General features: G+C 41.8%; 1 protein-coding gene across 1 annotated transcript; it reads left to right on the top strand.

Annotated features, from left to right (window-relative positions):
* The first annotated feature begins 620 nt into the window (after positions 1–620).
* On the top strand, positions 621–12,908 carry LOC136429552 (solute carrier organic anion transporter family member 3A1-like). The gene is made up of 13 exons (XM_066419387.1): positions 621–799; positions 2,242–2,333; positions 2,965–3,083; positions 3,747–3,851; positions 4,297–4,390; positions 5,652–5,870; positions 6,592–6,720; positions 7,512–7,673; positions 8,175–8,199; positions 8,790–8,985; positions 10,331–10,743; positions 11,198–11,262; positions 11,636–12,908. Exons 1-13 carry the CDS (start codon positions 621–623, stop codon positions 11,998–12,000), a joined length of 2,163 nt encoding a protein of 720 aa, XP_066275484.1. The 3' UTR covers positions 12,001–12,908.
* The last annotated feature ends 6,652 nt before the right edge of the window (positions 12,909–19,560 follow it).

Consider the following 19,560-nt stretch of genomic DNA (forward strand, 5'->3'; position numbering starts at 1 on the left):
CTTACAAAATCATCCATGGTGCTCAATGCACAAAAGATCAAAACAAATATTTTGGTACAGTAGACGTTCAAAAGAAAATTTACAAGGTTTCTGATGATCTAACGTATTATGCTAATCATTTTCACTTATGGCCGAATTCAATTTTTCCTTTTTTTTTTTTACTTTTAGTTCAGATAGTTTATTCGTGATTGACAACTTTTCACTCGTCAGGTCGAGTAAACGATGGAAAGATATCTCAGACAGACAGGTGGAGCCCTGTGCCACATGTTCTAGGTCACCTACATAACTTTCCCAATACAAGTAGAACGTTGTGTATGTACTAGGTCAGCCACATGACGTTTCCCCAATCTGTCACATCAGCACAGACTGCGAAACGGGTGCTTCATGCTTCGCCTTCCGTACTGTCGCCGCACGACTTGGTACCCCAAACACTCCTTATAGTTCAGGGTTATATAAAGGCCAGGGACTCTTCAGCAACTCTCATTGTTTTACATGCATGTAGCTGTGTTCAGCTTTTATCATACAGGAGACACCTCTGATGACACTATCTAATGTAGCAAGTATACGTCTATGTTTCATCTAACGTTTGAGGCAGAAAGTTTGACGCGAGAGAAGTAAATATGAGGAGAGCAGACGAAGGCGAGCCGGTGAAGTGCGGAGTGGCTTGTTACCATCCTAGGTGGGCCCGGAGACTGGCCAACCCTAAACTGTTCTGTGTAGTTTGGTGTCTGGCCATCGTGACACAAAGTATCACTGGGATAGGCCTTCTGACTGCAGTGCTGTCTACTATAGAGACCAGGTAAGTTGGGATTATCTTAACGTATAACTAATCGGCATACGTCGCTTGTAATTGACTAAAAGACAAATCCCTAACGTTATTTGTGCTCCATAAATCTGGAGATCTGCTGGCAAATAGACCGATCCCAAAGCCACGCCCCCTGATTTCGAACACCTCCGTCAAAAACAGGGTTTGACGGACCAAACATGGCCGCCGCGGCTAGGTTGAAAATAATGCCACTGACGTCGATTTAACTTTTGTGGTACTGAAACCCTTTCAGAGCGGGCCGAATAAGAATGCTATGTTGAAGGCTGCATCCACCGGGTAGAGTTGTTTAAGGAGGGGGTAGATGTACTTGCGGTGAGAGCGTAATGTTTTCGGTCAATGTTAAAGCAGTATGCGCCGCATAGCTTTCCCTTGTCGGTGGGCATCAGCGCCTAGTTTCTGACAAGCAGCCGATGCACGCGTAAAACATGGTTCATATATCTGTGACAGGTTTCCCACTGTATTGACTGCATGCATAACAGCTGTATGGTATTTAGTAACTAAGAATTAAAATGCATCCTTTTACTTCCCTGTTCACTTTTAAGTTAACCAGTTTCACACGCCAGTAACGGAAGAGGCGAAACTCTTCGCTGGCGGACTTTTTAGTAGTCAGCATGTGGTACATGCAAGCTTCCTCTCCTTGAGTGCCCGATCTATTTTCTTTTTAAATTCGTTTTTGTTCTGAGCATGCATTCAACCAATACAGTGGAAAACCTGTCCCAGATATACGTACCCTGCTTTACACGTGCCATTTCTGCCCCGCCAACGCTGTTTTTGACATAGGTGGGCTGAATAGAACAGGGGGTTCTATGGGTCTTCTATTCGTTCGATATGGTGTTCAACAGGATCGGTCTAATAAAAAAAAAACGGAATTTTCGCATCCAGCAATAATATGCATCATTAGGTTTAATGGTAGGGGGCTGTTTGCTCTGAAGAGGAGATTTTTCTTTGGCGTATTCAACTCCCTTGGCATTGCTATCAAAACTCTTGGCCTGCCTGAATGATCTGTTGCATATTAGATACGCTGTTTCAAGGTGTCACTTTGGTCAGGTTTGGTGTTGTAAGAGGCCATAAGGCCAGGAGATCAGTCACAAAATAAGCACATACATTGTGTAAATTCATATCGGTACAGTACCGGTACTTCATGATCCGGTATTTTGGACCTGTACCTAATCAGTTTTACGGTACAGTACCGGTACACGGTACCGGTACGCAGCACTACGAATATTACATATGATAATTCATGACTAGTCAAAATGATCTCCTACAACTATATCAATGATACTAAACGCATTTTCACAAAAGTAAACAAATGTTGTGTAATCTTTTATGTGAAATATCATATGAAATATATAACCGTTATGTAGCTGTTTTTACTTTGTGAGGTGGTATTACGGTTAATGTTATACTCTGTACAGGTTCCAGCTGGAAAGCAAAGACCTCGGGATGCTCGCCAGTGCAGCAGACATAGGGGGCCTCATTGCTTTAGCTTGGCTATCCTACTACGGAGGTAGACCAGGAGTAAATCGACCAAAAATACTTGGTAAGGATATAAAGCATCTATTACTGCGGCGTTTGTTTCTTGATCATTATTTGTGTACTATTTTCATATTACTCCCTTTTCGATCAACATAAGGCCATTTTGAGTTGATTATATGGCTGACATCCTATGGAATCCCCAAAACTAATGCGAGTGTGCGAATAGAATAAAAAGTTTGGCAAAAAAAAACAACGTTGCCTTCATTATGAAATCTACGTGATCAAGAATGTTGCATAAATGACTTATTAAACAGAGAATGGCATTCCAAGTCACCATTTTTGTTATGTCACATCTTCTTCGTCGAACCTTGGCATTCTACGACATTAGTATCCATTTGCCGAAATGTGTGCTTACAATTTACAGCACATATTTGTACATTTTGTAGCTGCTTTGCATGATTTACAGCATGGTAGACAACTTTTTTTCTTTAATTTGGAAATGGACGAAAACTGATGCACGCGCGGATGTTATCCATAAAATTAAATCAACATGGCCTAAAGCAAAAATTGTTAGATGAGAATCGGCAACACCAGCCCAAAAAGTATATTCGGACTATATTTTGATTCGAAATGTAACATAGGATAACTTACTGACTGTTTAGGAATCTGTACATTGGTTTTCGCCATCGGGACCATCGCATTCGGCCTCCCCCACTTCATGACTCCTGCTTACGAGGTCGATTCAGGTGCCCTTACGAACGGGACACAGGATAAAGCAAAGGTAAGAAGTAGTTTAGTGACATTCAACTTTGGTAAGAGACAAGAGACCTCTTTCCAGTTACAGCGGCCATTTATAATTTCCGTGCAATTGCTAATTGGAGCTAAGATTAGGCTGGAACGGGGTAACCCGTATCAAATCATAGTTATGGTGGTAAGTTTCGCCCCTCTAAGCTGGAATAACGTGGTTCATGTATCCTTTTTTTCTGACCGGTGAACTCAGAACATTTAACCCGACGTTAGTGTTTACATGTATGCCCCCCCCCCCCTTCGTACTTTGCATCGATATGATTTAGAAGGAACAAACCAAACAAAAACGTGAAAATGTTGGGGTGACATCCTTGAGGGTAGGAATCAATTTTTTTTTTATATCAAGTTTTTCTGGTAATACTCAGTTTTTAGGGGGCGAAAACCCTCAAAACACGCCGAGGTCGCTAGCTTTCTCACAAGCCTTTACTGTCTAGCATAGTATTTCTTAGTGAGGTCGACACATATATGACCATTGACAATAATCTACAGCTGTATTTTGCACGATACATTTACTTCCCAAACATTCGCTCAGTTATTTGTCGTAAATTTATCGCCCTTTAAGTCTGACCGGGCCATTACAACCGGTCAATTCCAAAACACTTTGTAAGAATTAGAAAATCCACATGGTATTTTTCAGGACGTCTGCACTTCTAATAGAACAACATCCAGCAAATGTACATCAGATCAGGGATCATCCTCTTCGCCCTACGCCGGCGTGTTCGTCCTTCTCTTCCTGGCACAGGTAACACTATCTCACAATTTCTAGTACATTTCAATATGTTCATAGGGGATGATTATTGCTCCTTTGAAAATGATGGTATTGTTCATGGTCTGTCTATTTGTCTGTCTGTTTGTTTGTTTGTTTGTTTGTTTGTTGATCTTTAATCACATAAACCAATCACTACCACTATTACTTGTTTGGCTTTCCAAAGTTTAATATTTTACTTCAATTTTTTCATCTTTTGGACATGCTATGGTATTGATTGTTTGGAGACAGTTAGCTTTAGGTGTCACAAAAATGTGGTTCAAGGATTGGACCACCTAGCAGACTGTTCTAGAAGTGCAGGGACAATCTTGTTAGATTCTTTCAAATTGGGAAAGTAAAGAAGGGAACGACGAATTTTCATGATTTTCGGCAATAAGGTAGCTTAGTTGTTTGGTAACCATTGTTGATAAATCTCTGATAGTTTGTGCTGGGGATTGGCCAGAGTCCTACCTTGCCTTTGGCCACGACCTATGTAGACGATCACGTGACGAAAAAGGCCCTCCCATTCTACTTGGGTGAGTAACGTTTTATGCTTCGATCCCATTTCTAATTCGGGGCCCGGCCGGGCTGTTTGCGAGAAAAAAAAGGCATATAAGAAAAAATACAATATATTGTTGGGAGTTATTTTCCTACGTTTTGTATCTTCTGATGTTTTGTATATCATATTTTTCGTTCCCACAAGCTGCCCGGCCGGGCCCCGGATTGGAAATGGGACCAAAGCATTGCGTAGTTCTGTGCTAATTCTATCAATAGCTAGGTGCACTTGTCGGTTAATATTTTCATCAGTCGTATTTACTTTTCTTTTCTTTTAAAATTATTTGGCATGATCGCTACATAGTATTATTTCTACACCTTCGGTCCGATATTCTGCCTTTACTAACCCCCGGTAACACAGCAGGAAAATCGTTCAACCGACGAGTCTGCAAGCTCTGAACGACATTTTCAGCTGAAATTCGCGCGAGTTTTAGAGATCTGCCAACGTTCACAGATTTTAGTCTCTGGCGCCTTTTTTTTATTAAATTACGCAGTCATTCCGTGATCATCAAGACGGCCGAAACTGGTCGGCTGTAGCCTCCATAGCAACAGGCTGATGACTTAGTTGATTTATTTTTGTACAGGGTCGTTTGACTCCTAGAAGCTTGCACAAAAACGGCGCCTCAAAACGAAATATGAAAAAAAAAGCACAGAGGTGCGAATTTCCTGCCTCCGGTGGACTGCTTTTATACAACACGCACCTCCCACAGACAGCGTTACGTCCCCGTGTGCATTGACCCGAAGGTTTTCTAGGGGCCAAATACTAGTTACGCCTGGCTGCGCTGCACAAACGACACAGTACAAACAGAAGTCATCAGCAAAATGTGTTCTAAAAGCCCCCTAAAAGACCAAGAGAACCTGCTGTGCGACAATGGTCTTAAGACACATTTTCACAGACTAAACTGACACATCCTAGTCTTGCCACGTCATATCCCTTAAAGCCCCCCTCTCACTGGACCCGCGCCACACTGGCGGCGTCTCTGCGGTCGATCGAATTGAAAAAACACCCAACGAATGAACGAATTTCATCGACAAAAAACGAAACATTTTAGCTTTGCGTTTTGTTGTCTTTTTGGTCAAACTTATACGTTCTGAAGGATATTCCCATTATAAAGTCAAGGGCAACACAAATCTAATTTAGGCCACAGCGACGCCGCAAGCGTGTCGGCGGTCCAGTGAAAGGGTTCAAGGATTTCAAGAACCTTTCTCCAAAACACCGACGATAACCTGGCTCCTTTGCAGGTTTCTCTTACATGACGTTCTCGTTCGGACCACCACTCGGGCTGTTCCTTGGCGGCTTTACCCTCAGTCGCTATGTGGACATAGACAAGGGGATCGACCCTGCCACCCTCGGCCTGTTCCAGGGGAGCCCACTCTGGGTCGGCGCCTGGTGGCTCGGCTTTTTCGTCATGGCCGGTCTGTTGGGTCTCGTCGCCTCATTGCTGCTTCTCTTCCCGGCAGGTGGGAATTTGAACAAGTTATTAGACTATTCTGTTTACGTTTGCTTGCATTCGAAGTAAAAAAGTAAAAACTCACAGCAAAGTTATATGTTATGTTAAAGGCACCAAGAACATTTTATAGGGCTTGAAAACTGGAGATATTCTAGTTGCTGTAATCTTTATGAAATTGACATTTAATGCCACTGTTTGCCACATTTGCGTACGGATTTCTTATCAAAAGTGCTCAAAAGCGGCACAAAAATAAGCTACATGGTGATCTTTTAATTCAACGCGCCAAGTGTAAATATGCCGATACCATAGCATTGCCCACCTCCGTCAAAATGTGGAAATGTAAGTTGAAACATACAAATGCAAATATTTGACGGACATGCAGTCACTCTCTCATTGGTCGAACTGCTAATTGTAATGGACAGTCAGGATCAGTCTATTAGGACTTGAATTTTCTATCAGTTCTCCCCACATAACGACATATCAACGTATCTTTGATCCTTTATATCTTAATGTCGATATGTAATGATATAGTGTTATTGAAACTTACTATGTGTAGGAATAACTAGAAATTTGAGTTTTTCATTCAAGTTTCAAGCCTCATAAAATGCTCTGGATGCCTTTAAGAGTGTCAGATTTGTTTGACTCTTTTTTCCCTAATGATTGTAGCAAAAGTATATCAAGTTTATAATTTTTTTCATTTGCATCTTCTTATCTTTTAATTTTCTGCTCAGCACTAAAACAGCCGAAAGAAGAAAATGACAATGCCGAAGAAGACGGAAACAGGATGCTTCCTGGAATGGAAATACACGACTCACCCTCGTCGTTTGACCCGGCTGAGACATTGAAACAACAAGCGAAAGGTGGGTGTTGAAATTAATAATAATGATAGTAATAATAATGATAATGATGATGATGATCATCATCATCATGACGATTTTAGTTAAATATCACTTAACACATGATATAAAAGACTCAAACGTCCATAACATATTTTTTCTCTCTTTGATTTTAAATAATTTCTTTAACATGCAAAGACGGTTGTGTCCCACATTTCATTTTCATTTATCACAAAAAAAAACCAATCAATCAAACCAAAAGCAATACCTCCATTGACCCCATGACCTGGAATGAATAGTTCTACCTCTTCCTGTCAACCGTTTTGACCTTTACATCCTGCCAGTCTCCGCTTGCACCAGCTTCCCTCCAACTTCCTGTGACTCCACTTAAATATCTACGGAAAAACAAGAACACAGATATCCAGATGATACACACTGAAATTAATCTCAGAACAGGGAACAATAACAGAAAAACTGCTTGCATCACATAAGCAGGAGGGTCGTACTTTATTCTCGCCAAAATTGTAACACGCTAACAACGACTTCAATTGCTTATACAGTAGAATGCGCTATGTACTATGAAGTATGACAAGGGCCCTTTTATACACGTATCTTTTCTTTAACGAACTCACCCAGTGCAAGGCCGTAGGAGACCACTCATCTAAGCACCGAACGAATTGGTACTGTAGCAGCATCTTTTCACCCTTGGTCAGAAACATCGATTGAGACAAGCATGACTTCACTGACCCATTAGGAGAAACAGGGGTTACGAATCTTTTTATATAGTTGTTTTTCACTGATGTATTTTTCAACAGACATCTTGCTGAGTCTTAAGAAGGTCCTCACCAACTGGAGTTTCATGTGTATCACCATGGCTTCCGTCAGCTTAAGTGCCAGCGTAAGCACCTATTCCTTCCTCCCCAAGTACATGGAGACGCAGTTCGACATGCACAAGTCTCAAGCCAGCTATCTTATGGGTATATATTACCTTCTTATAATACATCAGTAGTAGTATCATATAGCAATCCTGGGCCTACTTTAGGATAACAAATCATATGTTTGTTGTAATTATAGGTCCCACAATCGAGGGGAAAATTTATACACGCAATCATACTTTTCTGTTGTGTTGTTTTCTTTCTCGCTAAAGAATAGTCAAACACATTATGTTGATAGTTGGTTATGATCTTAGTCAATGGTAGTGTCCATATATTAATATCTACAAGCTAGAATTTTAAAACTACTTCAGTTATAGTGCTTCCTTTTTTTCTTCTCCAAAAACAATACAAATTCAAACGTATTTCCAGGAGTAATATTTCTACCATCCAGCCTTTTCGGGATGCTTGCATCTTCCATCATACTGAGGCGTTTTCAGCTGGGACCCCGTGGTTGTCTATACCTTTCGGTTGGGATTTCTACGTTTTGCGTGGTCTGTCTGGTCCCGGCTGGCTTCCTCAGCTGCCCCCGCCCTCCCATTGCAGGGGTGAACATTCCCTATGGACACAGGTAAGTCAGACCGGCAAAAGCCAGGCGAATCTATGTATACTTTTAGTGGACTTACTAACAGCATGCGTCCTTAAAGCCCCCCTCTCACTAGCGTCGCTGCGTCCTAAATTGGATTTGTGAGTAACCCTTGACTTTATAATGGGAATATCATTCAAAAAGTACAAGTATGACCAAAAAGACAACAAAACACAAAAAGCTTAAAAAGATTAGTTTTTGTCGATTAGATTCCGGTTGAGTGCTTTGTCAATTCGATCGGCCGCAGTGACGCCGCCAGCGTGCCGCGGGTCCAGTGAGAGGGGGCTCAAGCGGGTATCTCAATGGACCCGTCAGCGACGAATTACTGCGGCAACTTGGCTAATTCTTCGCCAATTTCCCTTGTAACTGATGTGCAACGCACTTGTGTTTGAAGCCCAGCTGAGCATGTTATTGGAAATGTCATGGTTGCCACTGAATTAAAAAAGTAAAATGATTAAAGTTCCTCAAAAAGAGATTTGCAGTGATAAACTGACAAAGATCTTCAGGAAAAAAAGATAAGAAAACCAACAGTGCAACTGGACTAAGAAAGAAAGAAATCAATTTTGTCGTTTCAGTTTAAACGCCAACGTCACTCTAGGCGGACTCCCCGGCGGCATTGCCCTAACCTCCCCCTGTAATGCTGACTGTGGCTGCCGATTGGACAACTACCGGCCGGTCTGTGCGTCTGATGGCATCACGTACTTCTCGGGCTGTCACGCGGGATGCCACGAGAGGCACAGTTTTCCGGGGCCAGGAGGGATCAAACTATCCGTAAGACACCTCGTCATTTATTCATTTGGGTATATTTCTATCATAATGAATTTGTGATCAAAAGTTAAACATATATATGTCCTAACCTTTTCAAAAAAGGATTGGCTGTGCTACTATTATGCTTTGTCTATGCATTACTGGTACCCCAAGTCTAGTTTGGTCATCTCACATTTTGTTTGGTCATCATCCCAAAGAAATTCTTAAATGAGCGAGCTGATCTTAAAGCAAAATATTGAACTTTGAACTTGTTTGACAGACAAACAGCTAAGTAAGTCTTTTTAGGATACTATTCCGCAAAAAAACCTGAGCGTCAATACCATGTATTATAAATATCAGATGCCTTAGAAAACATTTTGATGTGAAAACATATCACCGGAAAGAAGCTAACATTCCAAACTTTTATTTTGTAGCAGAAAGTTTTGCAACTAGTAAACGTTTATTTATGTAGTGAAAAATTTTTAATATGTGTGGGTTATATGCAAAATAATATCATGCACATTGAGAGATATGGAAGTACCACATTCGAACCATAGTCGAGCTTTCTACGAAACTCCACATTCATAGAGGTTTGATATTTTTACGTTCAAAGAGAAAAATGCTCTATATATTTTGTTCCCGGGGAGCCCACTCTGGGTCGGCACCTGGTGGCTCGGCTTTGTCGTCATGGCCGGTATGTTAGGTCTTGTCGCGTCATTGCTGCTTCTCTCTCTACATGGTACAAGTTCTTTCGGTACATTTGAATGTTAATTTTCTAGATAGACTAGTTACATTAGAAATGGTTTTACGATAAACACGTATTGTTCATGAATGGAATAGGGCATCCGCGGAAATATTTTCGGCCGCATGAAGGTGTGAGCCCCGGCGATGATTTTCATGCGAATGGCGGTCACGTTTCATACAGCGTGAGTAGGGATTCAAGAAGAAATAATCTTATTTCAAATATGCGTGCATTTTACATACGGACTTTCTCAGCGAGTCGATTGTGATCCGCGGTTATACATATGCTGAACAGTGTTTGTAGGCGCGGTAGGCCCTCAAATTTCACTTAGGTTTCCGCGCTATAAATCTGCGCTGTCGAGCGGGCATCACTCACTTTACCGCAAAGGTATAGAGGAGCTCTCGGCACCAGAAGTGTTTGTCGTAAAACCATTTCTAATGCAACTAGTCTAACTAGAGAAATAACATTCAATTGTAGCGAAACTGACTACGCATGGAGCGAAAAACTTTGTGCTATGTAGCGAAAAAACTTATGCCATGTAGCGAAACGACTGTAGCGAACTGACAATGCACCGAAACAACCGGTTACTATCACAAAAGCATATCTGTCTCGTTGTCGTAAATACAGAATTACTCCAACTGCGGCTGCGTGACATCCCGACTGCCAAGCATCACTGGAGGAGGCACCAAGCAGCCTGCTGGTATCCAGACCGTTATGGTGGCCTCGGAAGGGGTGACTGAATATTTTGCATCCGTTTGGGCAACAGCGAATCCAGAACCCATCGAACCAGACGGAGCTACAATTGCAGACGCCACTTCGCTCAATGTCTCTCAGACCGACCGGAGCACTGTGTCTGTGATTTCGGAGCTGAACAGTGACACCGACCTTACATCATCAGTACAAATCAAAGCGGAAACATTCGCCTTTTCCATTCGATGTCCGACAAAATGCAACTCCTTGGCGCCCTTCCTTGCTCTTTTGTCACTGAACGTAATTTCCCGTTCAATGATTATCTTGCCTTTTATGATGACCATTCTCAGGTGAGCATACATTGTCAATAAGGCTGCTGAATTGTGTGATAATTTTGTTAACGTACCGTAAACAAAAATTCTTTCCGCTGGAAGCTTTGTTTTATATAGCTACCGATATATTTCGAATCTTAAAATACATTCAAAATCCTTACTATGAAATGCGGAAAATCGCAGCGTAACATTTGTGCTATGTTATGCTTCGGTCCCGTTTCGAATGTAGGATCTGGCCGAGCAGCTTGTCGGAACAAAGAAATGACATAAAAGACAACAAAAGACACAAAACGTAAAAAAACTGCTCCTAACCATATCTATTGTATATTTTCTTGATATGCATTTTTCTAAATCGTCGTTCTCTCAAACAGCCCGGCCGGGCCCTGGATTGGAAATGAGACCGAAGCATTAGGTATGCAACAAGATAGGTTTTTTCCATTAAACGAAATTTGCTAACCACATGCTCTATCAGGATCCTGTCACCTGACACCAAGACTTTCGGAGTTGGAGTGCAAAGCCTGCTGAATAGGCTGCTAGGTACGTCATGTCAAAACCAACTAACAAACTAACTAAAGTTAAATGATGTAAACCCTAATGCATGACAATTTCACAAAGTACGCGTGGCAACTTCTACGACTTAACAAAAATATTATAAGAGGCTAATTTCTATTACAAAAGATAACGTTATGTAGTATGGGATGAGAAATAACAATAATTAGGTACTTTGTAATGATGTTATTTGTGGAATTTCTAACATTTTATAGGCATAATTTTAGATTCTACCCTATACAGTATACGTGCATGTATATGTGTGTTCGTGTAACTTTTAGTACCTTTTCACAACAGTGAATCATTTTACATGCTGAAGACATCGAAGGACCACTATTTTTATTATCTTTATCTTTTCCAGCGTACATCCCGGCACCTATCTACATTGGAGCCCTGATCGACCGGTCCTGCGAGCTGTGGTCCTTCAGCTGCGGCGTGCGAGGCGCCTGTCTCCTGTACGACATGCCGATGAACCGCCTACTGTTCATCGGGGTCCAAGTCCTGTTCACATCTGTCACCATCGCACTGCTGTTGGTCGCTATCCGCCTCTACAACCACCAAGAGTCGGCTGAGGGGAAATCTCAGGCACCAGGTCTGACTACAAGGGACATTGCTACATCGATGGGGTCCTTGGCTGCCTCCATTTCTTCGCTGAACAACATCGGTACGCGCAGCCATGAGCGGTACACACGGGAACCTTTGCATGATAAGTTAACCGACTGCTGAATGATATCGTGGGGTGAAATCTTTATTCTCATCCATAATCATCATTACAAGCGTCTGGAAAAACAGAAGCTTTACTTTTCGTCTAATTCCTTTTTACGATTATGATGAATATGGTTTATATTGTCATATATTTCTCATCATATCACATTGTTTTGTTTGTTTTATGTTTTACTATTTTTAATTGTATCTGTGTATTGTTTCTGCTGTTGATTCAGGTTTTGTTAAGTATCAACTAGTTCACACTATGATTGCCTACAAAGCAAAATTGCCAATGACAAGTCACAAGGATAAAGTCATTTTGAGCAGTGTTTTATAATCGATTTATCAGTTATCATATATATTTTATGCGTAGTTATGTGTTGAAGTGTGAGTTTCTACTATTTGTTTCTCAAGTTTTCTTATCACTTTTATATTATTCAAATGATGTATTTTCAGACATAGAAGCGAACAAAATCTACGAATGCAGTCTTTTATGTTCTACCTTTTATTTCTTTTTTCTTCTGAAATGTACATGTTGCACCAACCCGGGAGCATTGAAGCCTTGTCCGACTCCATACACGATTATTCAAGAAGCCAGTTCGTTAAGTTTATACCACTTTAAGTTTATACCGTTTTTGTTCGTTGAGTTTATACCACTTTAAGTTTATACCGTTTTCGTTCGTTAAGTTTATACCACTTAGGCCACTGATATATTGACTTGATTATATGGACAAAATCAAACCTAGGTTTCAAAATGTGTTAATCATTCCAAGGAGGTTAAAATGTTTTGCTCTGTATGGTATTATTAAAAAACATAATGTTTTGTTTAGATGTCTTGTGACAAGTTCTTATCCTTATTATCACTCGCGTTTTTAATCACAAGATGCCATTTTGGTACCAGCTGATTTTTACAATGGTATAATATACAGCAAAACAAATCTAGTGTACAAGAGACGGTACGGATAACTGTGATCACATAATGATTAGATTAAAGTGAAATACGACCTGGACATTAGTCAAATCCTTCATTAGGAATTCATCATAAGGGACTCAACTAATGTTCATCCCGCGATATCGATGGTCAAGCAAGTCTTACTGACGCATCCCAAGTGTTCGATGTGAAGGTAACCATAAACATTCATCTTACATTTTTCTCAAATTAGGCCATGTCGATTCGATTTTGTGGATGACATCCGCGCACGTATCAATTTCCGTCCGTTTTCTTCACAAGCACAAGAGTTATCTACCTTTGAAAAAAACATGACCATTGCAAGTCTAGAACACGAGATATCAAAACAGAAAGTCCCGCTGCAGTATTATGGAATGCCGCCAGGGGCCCATAATCTAATCATTTCTTCATTTTGCCAACGGGGGCATTTCACGATTTCCCATCCCTAAGAAGCAAAGTTCGACAGCCTGACGGTCGTTTTACCTCTTTTTTTTCTATGACCCTCTGTGAGAAAAAGAGATGTGGGTGTGTCCCTTGCTGTTACATTAGGGAATAGGCACAGCTTAAGACATCCTTATTGCATTGCTTGTTCCCCACATCGATGCAACTGTTGTCCCATTATACTATTACTCTCCCAACAGCCTGATTTGTAAACACACGGTCAGCTTTCCGCTTGAAATGCTTACTCCTGTTTGTAGTTCCCGTTTTACTCGTTGCCATGCCAGTTCCTGTGTGGCACCTTTTCTTACACCAGAACCGTCGTACAGCACAATGCTGCTCTGACGGACCTGTCCTGCAACCGTGTGGACGGCGTCTCTTGCTTGTTGCGCCGCCATGCGGAATGATGCGGCCCTACACGTCATGGCGAACATTTCGACATACTCCAATCTCGACATGTTGACGAAGGCCCTTGCCAGTGAGGAGAGACTGAGAGCCAGCGCATTCTCCCGCAAGTAGAGTTTCTGTAGCTCCTGCAGGTGAACTAGATTTTTTGCCAAGGCTTCACCTCCCACCTTGGTTATTGAATTTCTGCTAATGTCCATGAATCTCAGTTTTGTCAGACGGGGAAATGTCCCTGCTATTGCTTTAACGCCATCATCCCCAATCTTATTGTTTTGAAGAGACAGATGTGTCATCTCGCTCAGAAGGTGGAGATTTTTAGCTACTGATGTTGCTGCCTTTGCTGAAATACCGCAGTTAACCATTTGGAGCCCATCCGCAGTTTTTAGGTACGGGAAAAGGTTAACCAGAGCCGTAACATCATTATCTGACAGACCAGTGGGCAGAGTCTGTCCAGAGAGCGATAATAATGCAGGAATACATGTAAACACACTGTCTGTACTTGTTGTCACATTCGGCAGTGCCTCTAATGCGGTCAACATGGAGGAAAAGAACTCGCTGTACGCGGAGAAGCCATGTGGCGTTTTGTGCTTACTTGCAGTTCCATGTTCGACGCAGAAGGCCACAGCATTGGACAAGGTACATGGGAGATCCCCGTAAAAAACCCGGTACCGACATACCCAGTACCAGAAGAACCTGTCCTGTAACAGGGACATCACGACCTCGTTTGCAGCATAACGTTCCTCCAGAGCCGTGGCGACATCGCTGTTTTCTCCGAAGTAGTCTCTGATGTACAAGGTCCACTGGAGCTGCCAATCTGCAACCCAAAAGCAACTTAAACTTTAAGTAATTAAACATTCAAGTCCAAATGCATGCTCATACATTTATAGTTGGGCTGGTATGGGGGATACCATAACTAATACACTAGCAACAGGCAACATCTCATGCTAACAAGCCACATGTGTAGCCATGCGCAATGCCCGGTACTTAACACTACTGCCTTTTAAAAAGACATAAGCGTCAGACGGACAAAGTTGACCATGACTGAAGAAAATATTAGATTGCTAGCTGTAACTTAAAAAGTCGTACAGTTTGTGTACTGTCGGCAAATATTCTAGTATTCTCTTCTTTCAGTTGTATACATATTATAGAGGTATTCGAGAGGGCCAGAATATCTATAAATGTGAGAAAACGGCAAAGCTATGATTCACTGATTTCCAAATAGAGACGACAACATGGCGGCTTTCACAGCGATGAACGTCACGCCAAAACGCTGAATTGCTGCTTTGCAAAATCTGAGAGCAACGTTACATGCCATTTTCATCTATATAGAATCAGTCAACATTATTTTCAGACGTACCTTTTCCCTCTGTTGTCCACGACGTAGCCTCTGACCCCATCGTCAGTTGTGCAGACGACATCGTCGAGGCCGTTGGAAGTGTTGTCTGGTTCATCTAGAGACAAAAGATTAGAATAGTTACATTGGCATCAGTGTATGTGTGTGGTTTTATGTATGAGTGTGGTTCTGTATGTATGTGTGTGTGTGTGTGTGTGTGTGTGTGTGTGTGTGTGTGTGCGTGTGTGTGTGTGCGTGTGTGTACGTGTGCGCGTGTGTGTGAATGAATGTGTGTATGTGTGTGTGTGTGTGTGTGTGAGTGTGCGCGTGTGTGTGTGTGTGCGTGTGTGTACGTGTGCGCGTGTGTGTGAATGTATGTGTGTGTGTGTGTGTGTGTGTGTGTGTGTGTGTGTGTGTGTGTGTGTGTGTGTGTGTGTGAGTGTGCGCGCGCTCGTGTGGGAGCGGAAATTTTGTAATCAGGTGCTGTATATAACTAGAGTTCCACGAACACTTTATCTTCGCCAAATAATCAAGGATTATTATGGAGAGTGATTAATATTTACATGCTTATCACCCGCTGCAAATTTGATCATGCACCATACCATTTGGAAGTTATGCTGGGGGGGGGGGGGGGGTGGTTGAATGAGTCCAGTCTAGATAGTGTTAAAAATCATTTGGTGGTACAGGACTAGTATATGTGTAGAGTTTGCTGATATATGTAACAAGTTTAATGAACTTTCAGATGCTACAAGTATCGAATTCCTGCCATTGATCACTAAGGAATTATGGTGTTTCCTCATCAATTATGCATATTGGCTTCCATATGCATAATTTCCATCTACAGTAGACTCCGCTTAACTGCACCACGCATTTGCCAGCGTTTTTGGTGCAATTATCCGGCTGGTGCAATTATGCGAAATGTCCAGCTGGACCGTACCACCATGGGCGGGGCGGTGTATTGTTAGTCAGAAACACTAGCACAAAGAAAATGGACGAAATTATGCAGTTATTAACTTTATTACGTATACAAGGACATGTACTGTACAAAAATCTTGTAAAGTTTACCATGATACTGTACAGATTAAACTTAACATTTCTTTTGCTTCCTTACAGATGTTTAATCAGTAGCTAGGTACTGTACACGTGTAGAAAGAGAAAATATGCTTGATTCGCACAGCAAAGAAAACAAGTCCGACTGTAACGTTATGTTTAGAATAATGACTTTGGTCTCACAATTTGTTAGTTTAAATGGCGGTAGGTATGACTAAGACAAACTTGACACCGTATCTACAACTTGAGTCAACAAATTGCATCGAAAGTTTCACGCTTGTGTTGGTGAATGCGCAAACAAAGGATAAAAATGCTCCGATAGCGTAAAAGCACAAGGACGGTCTAATCTAACAAACACAACTCCGCCTGTACTGTATTTCTAAAAATGATGACTTTGGTGACTTAGGTCTGACAATTCTAAGCTAAGATAGCGGTATGTTTGGCAGAGATTACCTTCTTAATTACAACTTGTGTCCAGGAATTACACTGAAAAACTCCGTCGTCAAAATTCCAAATAAGGAACAAAATGTACAGTGTATCTAGTGGGCAGATATGGTTAGATGACTCAGATCAAGGACAGATCATTCTCCTTATACAGTATCAGAGCCTAACCCGCGTATACCTCGTTCCGGTGAATGCAGGAAGTTTCTAGGACGCGGATTCAGCCAGATGATCACGTTAGCACCGCACCGCCAAAAGCGACTGTTATGTCCGCCTACACGTCTGTAGCCCTTGCCGAGCCTCAATTGTTTCCGACTAGATGTACGTAAAGACGCCGGTCCGCAAACCTCAAAACACCGACAACACCCCATGCCATCCTTAACGCGAAATCAAATCCACGCGAACTTGAAAGCATTCACAGTAATAAGATAGTAGTACAGGTAGAGACCAATCTTTATTTGAGTACAGCATGCTGTCTGCCAAAGCGCAATGCCACCTTTGGTAGGCGTGCGTCTCTTGATGGTGCCGACACGCCCTGGACCGGTCCCCCGAAAGTGCGAAATGGAACGAAATGGAACGAAATGGAACGAAATGGAACGAAATGGAACGAAATGGAACGAAATGGAACGAAATGGAACGAAATGGAACAAAATGGAACGAAATGGAACAAAATGGAACGAAATGGAACGAAATAAAACATATGTAACATTATGAAATGAAAAACCAGTAGATAGCGAAATATAAGGAACGTTGTAACATTCACAGTAGACCGGAACAGGAAGCGAATACAACGTTATTTATTTCTTGAATCTATTTGATAATATTAAATACAACGTTTTTGCCGCGTTTGTGTGGCTAGATTCTTCCCTGAAAATGGGAGCGCCTCGTGCAAAGCGCTCGGCCGCTCTTCCTTGATTTTACTTCAAATGAACTACTGCAAATAGCAGGGAAAAACCAGCAAACGGAACTGAGTACCGAAGTAAGGACTAGATTATACAGAAGTTGGTGGTAACATTGCATCTCGTAATTCACCAAGTGGGCATGAGGCAATTCACAAACGTAATTTCATTATTTAAACAGCGTGTTTGCGTGTTGTGTGAACTGTGAAATACATGTTCTGCTCGTTCACACCCTCCCTTTGTTTTGTCGTGAACAAGGAAGCAGAAATGTCTCCAGAGGTAGTTCTCAGCCCACGTCCGTGGTTGAATGGAGTGTGGAATTTTACATTAGTGACGCAGCGCAGAGCTGCATTTGCATGTCATTAGAGGAGGGGTCCATTCTCCGACAGCCGACCAGCCGAATACTAGTAATTGGTTGTATAAAAATCGTTGTTGCGGAGATATGCATATGCTACGTACTAGTTATGGACTAAACCGTATGTAAATAAAACTTGGAAGTCGGAGTTTGATTCAACCTGTCGGTAGCACGCCCACGTGCACAGTTCCGATGCGTTGACAACATTGGCGGTTCATTTGCATGCAGGGCTCCATTTGCAACACGCAAACACGCTGTATAAATAATAAAATTACGCTTGCCTCATGCCCTCTTGTTGAATTACGAGATGCAATGTTACCACCAACTTCTGTATAATCTAGTCCTTACTTCGATACTCAGTTCCGTTTGCTTGTTTTCCCTGCTATTTTCAGCAGTTCATTTCCAGATCGTTGGTAAACACAAAGGAAGAGCGGTGGATAACTTTTCACGCGGCGCTCCCATTTTCAGGGAAGAATCTAGCCACACAAACGCGGCAAAAACGTTGTACTTAATATTATCAAACAGATTCAGGAAATAAGACACGTTATATTATGTATTTTCTCCCTGTTCCCGTCTACTGTGAATGTTACAACGTTCCTTATATTTCGCTATCTACTGGTATTTCATTTCATAATGTTACATATGTTTTATTTCGTTCCATTTCGTTCCATTTCGTTCCATTTCGTTCCATTTCGTTCCATTTCGTTCCATTTCGTTCCATTTCGTTCCATTTCGTTCCGTTTCGTTCCATTTCGTACTTTCGGTGGACCCCCTGGACCCGCCCGGGACCTCCCATATGATTCCTATCAATGTGACTGTCAATGGAGACCGCCTTCTTTTGTTACTCAAAAACAGTTTTAAACATATTGGCGGTATTGCGCCTTTACATCGGCAGGTATCGGCTCATTTGTACCACGTTTGCCGATTTTTAGCGCACCTTTTTAGTTAACTTTTCGAGGATTGTTGAAAAAAATTGGTGCAGTTATCCGAACTTGGTGACAATGCGCGGTGCAGTTATGCGGAGTCACTAACAATGCAGTGAATGGGAACCGGTTTGGGATTTTGGGATTTGGTGCAATTAAACGGAAGGTGCGTTTATCCGAGGTGCAATTAAGTGGCTTCTACTGTATCTAAATCAAATTATAACTTAAGCTATTAACAAACCAAAAATCATGATGATCCATTGACCCCTTCTTGAGTTATTACCAAATGAAGGGCGCACATCTGGCACACAGCTGGGTGACCTAAATCCCAAGCCAGGCAATCCCCCAAGTGTCCCTGAATTGAGGTCGAGTAACAGCTTTCAATGGGATTATACATTTCTCTCTTTGATTATGTAAATGAAGTCCCAATTTGCATACTATACATTTCATTATGTTAATCATCACCTAAGGTACCTGCGTACCAAAAGCAATAAAGATACACCAAACCCTGCATGAGTTATCCTCCTCCAAAGTTTCATACATAAAGGCCCACTGCAGCTCAAAACAAGTCGTCAAGAGGCCCAAACTTACACCACTTGTTCCCTGCCCCAAGACCCATCCACTATAAAAAAATCATGAACCTGGCGCCTCCAGAAAATTTCACCCCAAACTTTGAAGCTCCGCTGCAATACTTTAGATACCCGCTAGAAGGCCCATTATCGAACTTGACCTTCCTTTCTGTAAACCTTACCCACCCACTAAGTATCATGCAGAACCACCGACAGCTT

The sequence above is a fragment of the Branchiostoma lanceolatum genome, chromosome 3 (genome assembly GCF_035083965.1).
Source record: "Branchiostoma lanceolatum isolate klBraLanc5 chromosome 3, klBraLanc5.hap2, whole genome shotgun sequence".
NCBI classification, from domain to species: domain Eukaryota; kingdom Metazoa; phylum Chordata; class Leptocardii; order Amphioxiformes; family Branchiostomatidae; genus Branchiostoma; species Branchiostoma lanceolatum.